The following is a 12179-nucleotide window of genomic DNA, read 5'->3' as shown; positions in this document are numbered from 1 at the left end:
GAAAAAAAAGAGCTGGAGAAAAAGAGAGTATATTTACACCCTAGTTCTTATCTTAAATATAGAATTTTGGAATTATTAATGGCCTCAGGATTTTAAAAAGTGTAAATAATAAATATTTAATTAAGCCATTAGGAAGCACCCTAAGATAAATCTAACAATTTTAATTGTATAACAGTTTTAAGCTGATCCAAGGTAATACTATGAAAGGTATACTGTAGTTCAAGCCTAACAACTTTTAGGTTGTAACAATATAAGGAAGCTCATTTCAGTACTAAATATATTTTAAATATCTATTATACATAAAATTTTAATGAAATAATTATATTGACTTTGTGCAGTATTTCTGAGACTAAATTTCTTGAGTGCAATGTCTCACTAAAACATTGTGAATGTAAACTAGATAACCTTCTGCATTAAAATATCCTCAGAATTGATATTTTGTAAGGTGTAAGCAAAGAATGATTTTTAAAATTGTCCTTTAAAAAAAAAAGCTGGTGTTTATCTTTGTCTTTAATATCTATTTCCAGTTTTTTTATTATTATGCAGTATTCAGAATTTTTTTACAGATTGCAACTTGTGCTTAAAAACTTGATTATATATATGAACCGAGGTAGCACAGTGGTTAGAATACTGCTCACTGCCAGGAGTTTGATTCAGCTCAAGGTTGATTCAGCCTTCCATTCTTCCAAGGTCGGTCAAATGAGGACCCAAATTATTGTTGGAATCTGTAAACTACTTAAAGAATGGTATAACACAGTGAAGCAGTATATAAGTCTTAAGTGCTGTTGCTATACAATCGGGTTGTGACTGGAGTCCGGGAATGGATTACAATCGTGACCCGAGGCGCCACTGTATAATATTTCTCTGCTGCCTATTAATTAGTTTTCTTTTAAAAAATTGAATATTCTCTGGAAGAAGGGCAAACATAATTGAAAAGTATTTATAGCCCTTGATTTATAATCTCCGTTGAGACCAAAATCTTGGTCGTAAAACAAAGTGGTTATTAAACAAGGTATCACATGACTACTCTCAACAACCATGATCTTGGCATTCCTGGTTGCAGTTGTCAAGTAAACTGCTGGGTCATTAACCAGACAGAATTACAGATATTGAGCATGTGATGCCTCAGAAGGAGGGGAAGAGATCCTGGGAGGCCCAATGCATGCTGTATGCTAGTGTTTCCCTGCTTCAGAGCTGAAAATCCCTCCTCCCAAAATCTAAGTAGGATTTTCAGCCTCTGAACAGGGAGACACTTGCACACAGCCTGCATGACATCTCTTAGGGCGGGTGTTGGCAACTTGTGGGTCCAGAGCTGCATGCGGCCCTTTGTCAGATGATCCCATCACTGGCTGACCCCTCCCCTCCCAGTCACTCCTTGCCTGGCCTGAGAAGGTAAGAGCGACTGGCGGATGGAGACTTGCTTCATATTCCAGAGTGGGAGTGAAGCACCCTTCTATTTGTCTCCCCGCCCTTGGTGCGCGCACTTCAGTCACTCGGGGAGATGCGCAACTTTATCTCTGCCCCACTGATTGGCCCAGCTGTGGCTGACTCTGCTGCTCTTGCTGCCTCCATGGTCTGTTTGCTGTTCTTGCAGCGCCTTGCGCAGCACACTTAAATTTAGTGCGCTTCACAATGGGGAAGACAACATCCCCTCCTCCCCTGGAGTCCATTATGCATTAGCTGCAGCCAGGCCGGGCCAGTGTCTCGGGGTGAAGAGAAAGTCACATGTCTCCCCGAGTGACCGAGGTGCATGCAGCACCAATAAGGGCCAGATGAAGAGGCAAGTAGACAGGCGCTTCGCTCCCGCTCTGAAATATGGAGCAAATCTCCATCCTCCACCGCCACCCTTCCCTTCTCAAGCGAGGAGTGACTGAGAGGGAAGGGTGAGGGGCAGTGCCAGCCAGTGATGCGTTCAGCCGACAGGAAGCCACAGCAAGGGGACGAAAGATTTATCTGGGAACCTGAAATGACTCTTTATTTAAATCATATGGTAAAAAGCACCCAAAGAAGAAGAAAGAACCAAAAAAAACCACCCAACCCTCGCCTGTTTTTGGAAATGGTTTGAGAGGAAACACACACACACACACACACACAGAGGAGAGAGAGAGAAATGAGAGAAAGATGAGGGAGAAAGAGAGGGAGATGAGAGAGGGAGAAAGATGAGAGAGGAAGAAAGAGAGACAGAAAGGGAAAGAGAGAGAGATGAGAGAGGGAGAAAGAAATAGAGAAAGAGAGTTGAAAGCTAGAGAGAGATATATGAGAGAGAGTAAAGAGAGATAGAGAGAGAGATGAGAGACAGAGAAAGAGAGAGACACATAGAGAGATAACGGTTTCCCAGAGAAAATAAAATACCAGGAGCCACAAAACCTGGTAGGCGTGGCTGGGGGGGGTCATGTGACTGGGTGGGAGTGAGTGATGTTGAGTTGGTAATGCCCACCCAGGTTTTATGGCTCCCGGTGTTTTCTGTGGGAAACGTGTCCAAATGGCTCTTTGAGTGTTTAAGGTTGCAGAGCCCTGTCTTAAAGGCCTTCCCCAGCCCTCTGAGGCACACTATGCTCTTACCTTACTGTGCTGCCACTCTGTCCAGGAAACTCCTGCTTGAATTTTGACTTCCTCTTGTCTGTGGACTAGCTGAAAGAGTTGTATGTTAAAGGAATTTATCTCCCTACCTACTTGGATTTCAACAATCCATGCAAGCACAGAACTGAAATCCTTGCAGTTTTTTTCAGTCAACCTAGAGCAAAAGGATTTCCTGCCAAAGGTTTTCAGCTCCATACTCGCTTGGATTGCTGAAACTCCAGACGGCACAGAATTGAAATCCTTTAGCAGGCAACTCTTTTAGCCAGCCCAGAACAGCAGAGAGAGTCCTCTTGGAAGGCACAGCACTTGCAATCTTCCCTACTAGCTTCCTCACTGGTATTCTGGCGGATCCAGCAGAGAGGATTGCAGGTAATGATTACATGGGAATCTCTTGTAAATATGAACAGGTTGTCAAACATTCATATAGTGATAGAGATATGACATTTTACACCCTTTCTCGGGCCATTGTTATTTGAACTATTGTTTGGTGAATAGTAATAAGTCAAGGGCTACCTGCAATATTTCTGACAGAGATGCAGAGTTTAGGAAGAAAATAATCTATTTTTATTTTCTTTTTCTCTTCTTTTCTTTCTTTTTTTCCCAGTTGTTAGAGATTTCCAAGAATATAAAGAACCAGGAGATTTTCCAGCTTCTCCACAAAGGAGAAATACTTCATCACAAGAAGACAAAGATGATAGTGTTATTTTACCTCTGAGTGCAGATACACTAACATGTAACTTAGGCATTCCTGTTGTAGTAGTTTGTACAAAGGTTTGTTCCATTTTAATTGAAGCTATAGGTCTTCAAATAATTTAATTAAGCCTTTAAATTAATTGGTTTATAACACCCTTAAGAGAAAATAATATATTGCTTTTTTAAAAAATCTCTTATTTTTAGTCATTTCTTATCTCTTACTCTCAATATATTGTAAACTGGTAAATGTGAAGATTATATGTCTTTGCATGTAGGCTTCAGATGTATTTTAGATTGATGCTAATTATGATTTTGGAAACAATAGAAATCCAGTATATTAATGTAAATATTGTATACTATTTTATCCATTGGGAGTTTCTAGACATACAGGTAAAAATAAAATTCTACATTAAGCTCAACTATCTACAGCTATTTACACCCCTACCCCAGTATTCTACAGTTCATTAATCCCAACCCAACAACCAATTATTAACCACAACAGTAATTATTTTACTTATTTCTAGTGTGATGCCATTAACCTTCTGGAAAAAGAACACGATTACAGAGACGAACACTTTGACTTTATCCAGTCATATATCCGACAATTTTGTTTACAGTGTATCCTTTATGAGATATACCTACATTAACTTTCAATTTAGATTATTGTAAAGGTCATTCTATGCTGTCCAACTTCTACTGAAATAAAAAAGATTAAGGTGATAAGATTATTCTATCTTGATCTTATAGACTGAAATGTCAATAAATGACATTTTACTTTATATAGCCTTTGTTCCTCCTTTCCAAACAATCAAACTAGGAGTTATCTTTTAATCACTTTATGGAGAAAAATGGTTGAATAATAATTTGAAGTTGGTCTTATTTATGTTCATTCTAAAGTTAGTCACTTTCAAGTCTTGTGTAACAAAAACAGGAAAGTATTAATTATATATTTAATTGTCTATGCCATAAAAGAAGGAATAAAAGGTCTATATGAATGGCCAAATGGATTTTTCTTGTTTTATTGGTATACAGTACATTGGTGTACAAGTAAATACTGATGGTACTTATTTAGTGTCCACAATTGGAATCAGCAACTTAGTCATTAAATAAGTGATCACTAAGAAAAATTATGATCCTACTTCAGCTTTCTTTTGCTTTAAAGATCAGAGAAGGTTGTAAATGCATAAATTGGTCCCAAATTTACTTTATCACCATAATTTTGTGCCATAATTCTGAACAGTTCAGAATATATGTGGCACTTACTAAACGCATACTATCTATATGATAAAAACATGTTTTATAACAAATTATTAAATTGTTAAATTTGGCAGTTGTGAAACTATAGATTTTTAAGCTTGGTGGATATCAGTATATCTTTAAGAAGATAATATTTTCAAAGTATAGATTTGCAAAAAATTAAAATGTAGAGTTTTCTTCAACAAATATTTCAGATGGTGCAGCCCTTATTTACACTTCAATAAAAGAGAATAAGAATATTAATTTAGTTTATAAATATATTGTCCAGAAATTGTATGGATTTCCTTTCAACACACCTCCTTTTGTTGTGGAAAAAGATGCAGTATTTATGTAAGTTAATTAGTAATAGAATTTCTGTACAATTAGTTCTTTAAAATATTGTTGCTTATTTTCAATGTTTTCAATGAGTTTTTATTTAGATTTCCAATTGCTGCAATTGAAATTTTTAGAATTCACTGGGAGGAAAAGTTTAAGACAGAAGAACACTTTTCTTGTCACACTGAAACCTCCCATTTTTGTCCTATAAATTTTAAAAGGCTTCCAAATGAAGTATTTCATTGCTCTATATTGGATTAAGAGGGGAAAGTATACTCAAAACAGTAATAAATAAACTGTGCATTTGTGTGTGAATTTTTATTGTGAATTTTTTATTTTAAATTTCAAAAGGAACTCAATAAATTTAATGAAAAAAACAAGTATTTTTGTATGGCAGAGAATGAAAAATGAACAGTTGAAATCTTGTCTGATAGAGTTTTGCTTTCAGTCCTACAGGGTGGGACAATGAAAAAAAGATAGGAATATTACATGAGAACTTTCAGATTTTAAAAATCAGTGACAACTTTGAAGATATTGTTATAAAGCCACCTGTCAGAAAGGTAATTGCTTACATAATTAGAAGTCAGTATATTGGTTTATTTGCAGTCTTAGAAAATCTTTAAAATAATATGTTACTTATTTAAAATAAAACAGAAATTCCTTTTTTGATTGTAATCTGAATCATATTTAGAAGTAATTATGATTTAATAAAGATGTGATTTTAATTTCAAAGTTAGGCTCTTTACAATACTGATCTTTTTTAAAAACTTGCTGAAAACTGAGCTGTTTTAGAGACCCTTTCCCATCTTTATTTTTGTATTTTCTACTAACTTGATATTGTGTTTTGTGCTTATGCTATTTATTATTAGTTTTATTTCATGAATGTTGGGGTTATAGGTTGTCCTATGGGTATCTTAACTAAATTACTCTATGTAAACTAAGAGAAATCTTTTTGAATTGCAACAGGATAGAAATACATAAAATCAATCTATCCATCAATCATTCAATCCATAGCCATGGTATCTTTCAAAAGTAGGATTGGGAACGTCATAACTAGGTTTTCAGTAGGATATAAAATTGATGTTATAAAATGTTGTCATAAATTTTACTTATAAAATAATAGCCCAGACACCCATAATCTCTTAAAAAGCTCATAGCATAGCATGGAGGCAAGAGCTCCTCTCATTTCTGTGCAAAAATCAGTTGACAGTGTTAAACTCCGAATATGAAAGTTCTTATGTTATAGTAGACTAGCTCGATACCCGTGCTTCGCTATGAAACTATGTGGTCGGGCTTAGTTTTTGGGGAGGAAAATGGGGGCGGGGGAAATCAGCCTCTACCTATCAGCATCCATTGGTATTTATCTGGCTAGCGTCCTGTCATTGGGTAAGAGAGTTGAGAAACTGAAACAGTATTTGCTGTGTGAACAAGGAGACAAAAATAAAGGAGCCTGAGCGTGGCTTAGCTCAACTGTTCTATACTAAAGGTAGTTGCTGCTCTGAAACTGAAACTCCTGTCCTCTACTTGTGTTTTGCATTTGGAACAGATTTATTTTCAGGTGGGGAGAGGGAGTGGAACTCTTAGCATCAGAGTGTTAATAATAATATACAAAATACTAATGCTGTGATGATCATTTCAAAAAATCCTTTCTTAGTGAGCACCTAGAAGCCAAGAGGAGCATATGTGCCAAATTTCAAGTTTGTTTCTGAAATTTCAAGTTTGTTTCTGAAATTTCAAGCTTTACGGTTCTGGAAATTTTGTGATGATGCATGAGTGGTATTTCTCTTTTATATAAATAGATACCTACTGAGGTGTTGGTTATTTGTGAATTTACATGATAGCTGAATAAGATTCTTAGCAATTGGAACTTGCAAAACCACTGCCTTGAGAAATTTAACCCAGAGTCATAAGTATTTTATGATAAACAACAAAAATAAGAGATTATTTAGGAAATTCGATTGGTTAAATGAGGCCTAGGCTATTTAAACATTTTAAAGGTCACAATAATGGTGGGAGGATAGCTTTCTAATATTTATGTATCTCATATTTTACTAGACTCATTTTAATAAGTTTTTGTTGTTACAGTTTGTACATGAAAAGGAAATAGTAGCAGAAGATGATCAAATATTTCTTATGAAGCAACAGGTATTAATCTGTACTTTTCAATCATTAAAATGTATTTTAATTTGAATTAACTTTCGTATATATATTTTAACATTTATGAAATGTTTATGCTGTTGCATGTTTGATTGTGTTTTTTAGACTCTGTTAGCCAAACAGCCACCTTCTACAACTGGACGGCCAGTGGTTAGTAAAAAAAAAATTAACTTACTGGAATTAATAATTTACAAATGTTTTGTTCTATTGTAGTAGAGTGGCATATTTCTAATAATATTTCACTGTCTCTGCTTTTTGCACCTGAAATTTTCAACCTTTTGCTTCTTTTTAGACCGTATATTCTGTAACTGTACATACCTAACATTTTTTTGAATTCAGTGGAGTAAATGTAAATGTAAAACATTGTTCTGCTAAATCGTATATATCCTATCTTTTGTTCATTTCATTTTTTAACTCTTTGTATCAACATTAATCAATGAAATTGGATGATAAATACCACTGTGTGTGATCTTTACTTGCTTTTGGTATAACTAATCTAAGCCCGATTAAAAGTTGTTTCTAAACTTTCCTTATCAGATATCTCTTCAAACTTGACAAAGTTTTGGTACCAAAAGATCTATAAATCTTTATAGCATTCAATGGGGAATCCATCTACTCCTAGTGTTTTACCTTTTGCCATTTTTAAATTACTGGTTTAATATTTCAGATAGTGGAGGAAATAATAGTTATTTGGTGTATAATTAAATGGGGTAGATTAATTTTATTTTAAAAGGCCTCTATGTTTTCATTTATTCTCTGGTTTACTATATAATTCTGAATCACTTTTCATTCTAAAAAATAACCCCAGAACATCAATTATGAGAAAATTAACTCCACATTTTTAGATTTTGAGAATGAGATATATGCCAAAACTGAGATGTTTAGCAAAGGGTTGCCAGTGTTGCGAATGTTATTCAGGTATTGATGGTTTACGTTAATATTCAGTCAATCACTCAAATGTTTATTTTGGTCATAGACCAGTGAAGTTTATAATGAACCTCATGTTTTTTCTTCCTAATAAGTATCAGATTAAAAGGTTTTCCTAATCTGTTGAAGTATGTTCAGTGATCATCATGTATTCTTGTTCATTTTATCAATCTATACACCTTAAATTACAATCTCATTTTCTTTTTTGTATTTGCATAAAATTTCCTAATCTTTGTTAAAACATCTGATAAAAAACTTAATTTAGAAAACTTTTTTATAGGAAAAAGGAAGGAATTGATTATTTTCATTCTTCCAAGTTGCTAACCTGAAATGAAATGCCATTTATTATAATCATTTATAGATAACCTGATTCATAACTATAGTCTTAAGAGGTTTTTTTCTATAGGCAGATAATCAAAGTAGAATATTTTAAACATTTTCCAGATGATCTTATGTCCATGAGATAAGTGATTTACATTAGGTTCATGTTCTCTGTAGGATACCTCACAAAGGGTCCCTGGAGGATCACCCAGGACACAGAACAGATCTGTAACCTCCAATGTTACCAGTGTTACATCAATCCCTGCCGTATCTAAAAAAATAGATCCTAGTATGAAAGGTAAAACCTTTTATTATTAATTTCTTGTAATTGTATTGGATTTTGGTTTAATATTCAGTTGGTGAGGCAAGCCTTTATAATTGACATTTATTTATTTATATTTGTATCCGTTGTATAACAACATTTTATTATGTTTAAACATTTCAAATTGAAATACAATATATTATCATTGTGTCATGGAATTTTTTCAGCTGGAGCCACAAGTGAGGGAGTATTGGCAAACTTCTTCAACAGTTTGTTGAGTAAGAAAACTGGAGCACCTGGTGGACCCAGTAACATTGGTAGTCCAGGAGGAGTAGGAGGCACTGGAAGTGGTAGCAATGGTACTCTGCCATCATCTGCAAAGAAATCAGGTAAGAATTTAGCTGAATTTAGATTAACTGAAGTCATATTAAATGCTCAATCAACTACTGTAAATACAGTATAAAAATGTATATAATGATTTAACATTTATGTTTAGTGATTTGTATTTTAGCTGATTTCCTCATTGTTACTAGTAATCTAGTGTACAAGCTTATAAATCCTTCCACAGAGTTTTAACTCTGTCTTTGCCTATAACTTGTGGATTTATTAAAGCCTTAAAGATGTGGTATGGGAAACTTACTGCATGTGGTTTTGGCAAAACAAAAAACAAGATTGATTGATTGATTGATTTGTAAAATTTATTAGGTGCTATCTTAACACAAAGCAACTCTGGGTGGCTTATGATTTTAAAAAGATAAAAACTATATAGGTAATCTTTGACTTAAAATCACAATCAAGCCCCAAATTTCTATTGCTAAGTGAGGCATTTATGTGAGTTTTGTCCTATTTTATCACCTTTCTTGCCAGAGTTGTTAAATGAATCATTGTAGTTGTTAAATTAGTAACTCAGTTAAATGAATCTCTATTTTTGCTTTTGAGAAATTTCCAAAAGGTGATCACATGACCCTGGGACATTGCAAGAATCATAAATATGAGTCAATTGCCAAGTGCCTGAATTTTGATCACATGACCATGCTGCAACAGTCAGTGTGAAAAATGATCATGTCACTTTTTTCACTGCCATTATAATTTGGAACGGTCACTAAATGAACTGTTGAAAGTTGACGACTACCTGAACAAAAACTAAAAGATATAAATATAATACTGTGAAGATCCAAACACTACACCGCAATTAAAAGTGGGGAAAACAGAAATAGGATTGGGGGGGGCAGATGGGATCTGTTATTAATCTATCACCCCTCTCCACTGTTAAGATTCTCTCATTGGAGCCACCAGCTATCTGGCAGAGCCAGATCTTTAAAGCTCTTGTAGAAGATCAGGAGGGTTGGAGTCTACCTCAGTCCCAAGGACAATATGTTCCAAAGGACAGGTGCATATTAATTTCCTATTTTTTTCTGTTTTCTCCAAGTCATATTATAAAGACTGTTTAGATACAGTTATGACAGAGAGAGATACACTATGGTATGGCAAACTGACATCAAGGCAGATAATGTATTACATTTGTAACAGTAAAGTTATCTATTGCTAATACTCTAGTATCTTTATTGATTTTTCAATATTTTCCATATTCTGGAATTATTAATTCTACGGCATAAGCAGATATTTTCCATCTTACCGTTCTTTTGTGTATTAATGGGAATGAATAAGATATTATTTATCTTTACAGGCAATTTTCCTCTCCTTCAGCCAAGAATAATGTATATGTCTGTTTTCTTACAATATTTTGAAGGTATATTGATAGGAAGTTAGTATAGGAAATTACTGTCATCAATGCCTTATTTCCTAATATATGAGTATAGACATGCTATTTGTGATACTGATTTTTTAGAGTTTTTATGGAATGTCTTCTCAGACTTGTTTAAAACTTTGCCAGCTTTTCCTTGTCAATTTCCTCATTCCATAACTTGTAATGAGAGATTAAAAATCATCTCATACTGCAAATTTTATACTTCAAATGTGCTTGAACCAATTTTTACTTTAACATTATCAAAAATTACGGATAGTACCTTAGAGCTGAAATTGGTTTTTAAGAATATAGTAAAATAAATTGTTAAATAGAATATGGCTATTAGAACACAACTTTGGGAAAGCAGTTTGTTTCACAAAAGAGATTTAGAAGGGGGGGGGAGCCAATGCACCTCAAAGAAAAGGTAAAGACACTATTACAAGATTACCAGAGGTGGGCTGCACTCACGTTAACAACCTGTTCGCTTCGTTTGCATGCGCCTCTTTGGGGCTGAAACTCAACTTCAAACATGCAGCTAATCTACTCAGGCAGCTCCAGCAGGTGCAGTGCAGATCACAGGTGGGCAGCATGGGCGGGGGAACAAGCCAGAAAGTTATATATGGAAAGGATAGCGGGGGGTGTCAGCCAGTGATCACAACTACTAGTTCGTCCGAACCAGTCCGACCAAACAGCAGCCCACCACTGAAGATTACGTTTATGAAAGTAAGTTCATAGCATGTATTTTCAATCTGAAAAAAATATGTGAAATGCATTTTAGTATTAGTTAAAAATATGTAGAAACAATAATGTCAAATTCTGTAGTAAAACATATTTGACATACAATGCTTGCATGGAAAATTATTTAAAAAATTATTACTTCTTTTTTTTAATAGGACAAAAGCCTGTTTTGACTGATGTTCAAGCTGAATTGGATAGAATCTCACAAAAACCAGATTTGGTTTCTCCAACAACTGCTATGTCCCCCACAGAAGGTGGGGCATCTTGAAGTCACCAAATATATCAATTTATTCAGTTTTATGGGATAATTTAATTGACTTTGCCTCTTCATCCAATGACTGGAATTGGAAAACTGAAATACTTTTAGAAAAGAACAAACAGATATCTGTTGTATTGCTGAACATTGTAAAAGGAAATTGTATATATAAAATTATTACACAATGTAATACACAATTCACAATTCAGTGTGACATTCAGATATGCTTATTCCTTAAAGTCAGTGCCATTCTGAAAATTTGAAGGTGTCAACTTAATCATTTGAAATCATAAAGCTGCTTGAAGAGTTGGCAAAATGATATGCAAGAAATATGGGCATTTAATTTATATTGAATTCTCATTTTAAGTCAGTTTTACAAATCCTCAGTTTTGCAATTTTGTTGGAGAAAGGGTAAATAAACCATTGTTCTTTAGGACACCATCAATAAACTAACTTAAATGTTAACACTGTTTGGAATATGATTTCAGATTATGCTGATCTCGTTTGAAATCTAACTGCATTACACTATTTGAATTAAGTGCTGCAGTATTGAGGATTCATTCAAATTATTGGCATGGGCACTTTGGGATTCTAAATTTCTGAAAAATAATTTTAAAAGTACATGTGAATGTTATTCTCAATTTAATAAAAATAAAATCCTTAGATTTGTTCTACATTTAATGCCTTAATATTTATTTTTGTTTAGGTAGAAATCTCATTTAAAACTTTTCATACAGATTTCAGCATGTTTTTGTAGTGCCTATTTCTTTGCTTTTGAGAAAGTCATGTCTATTTGTTTGTATCCCATCTTCATTATGTTTAAAAATAACTCAAAGCAACAAATATATCCTATACCTTCCATCTCCTATTTTTCCCACAACAAGCACCCTGTTAAGTGGACTGGGCTGAGAGAGAGTGACTGGCTC

At 34.2% G+C, this 12179-nt stretch overlaps 1 protein-coding gene across 4 annotated transcripts in view; it reads left to right on the top strand.

Annotated features, from left to right (window-relative positions):
* The window catches only part of DYNC1LI1 (dynein cytoplasmic 1 light intermediate chain 1), a 37075-nt gene extending 25141 nt beyond the window's left edge, over window positions 1-11934 (top strand). The window contains exons 5-14 of one of the 4 annotated variants that reach the window (XR_015745751.1): window positions 3185-3351; window positions 3798-3891; window positions 4725-4860; window positions 5294-5405; window positions 6931-6990; window positions 7108-7152; window positions 8428-8548; window positions 8740-8901; window positions 9787-9902; window positions 11153-11934. Coding sequence is in view for 3 of the 4 variants with exons in the window: in XM_026686577.2 (XP_026542362.1) it covers window positions 3185-3351; window positions 3798-3891; window positions 4725-4860; window positions 5294-5405; window positions 6931-6990; window positions 7108-7152; window positions 8428-8548; window positions 8740-8901; window positions 11153-11265 (1010 nt within the window). In the remaining variant the exon portion in view is untranslated. Of the gene's footprint in view, window positions 1-3184; window positions 3352-3797; window positions 3892-4724; window positions 4861-5293; window positions 5406-6930; window positions 6991-7107; window positions 7153-8427; window positions 8549-8739; window positions 8902-9786; window positions 9904-10794; window positions 10839-11152 lie in introns of those variants that run through there. The other 3 variants (XM_087946070.1, XM_026686577.2, XM_087946071.1) reach the window with 3 other exon arrangements.
* Window positions 11935-12179: the final 245 nt, after the last annotated feature.

The sequence above is a fragment of the Notechis scutatus genome, chromosome Z (genome assembly GCF_049901735.1).
Source record: "Notechis scutatus isolate UNSWTSFEM ecotype Mainland chromosome Z, rNotScu1.2, whole genome shotgun sequence".
NCBI lineage: Eukaryota > Metazoa > Chordata > Lepidosauria > Squamata > Elapidae > Notechis > Notechis scutatus.
Note: the sequence above shows the minus strand (reverse complement) of the source record. Positions and strands in the feature narration are given on the sequence as shown.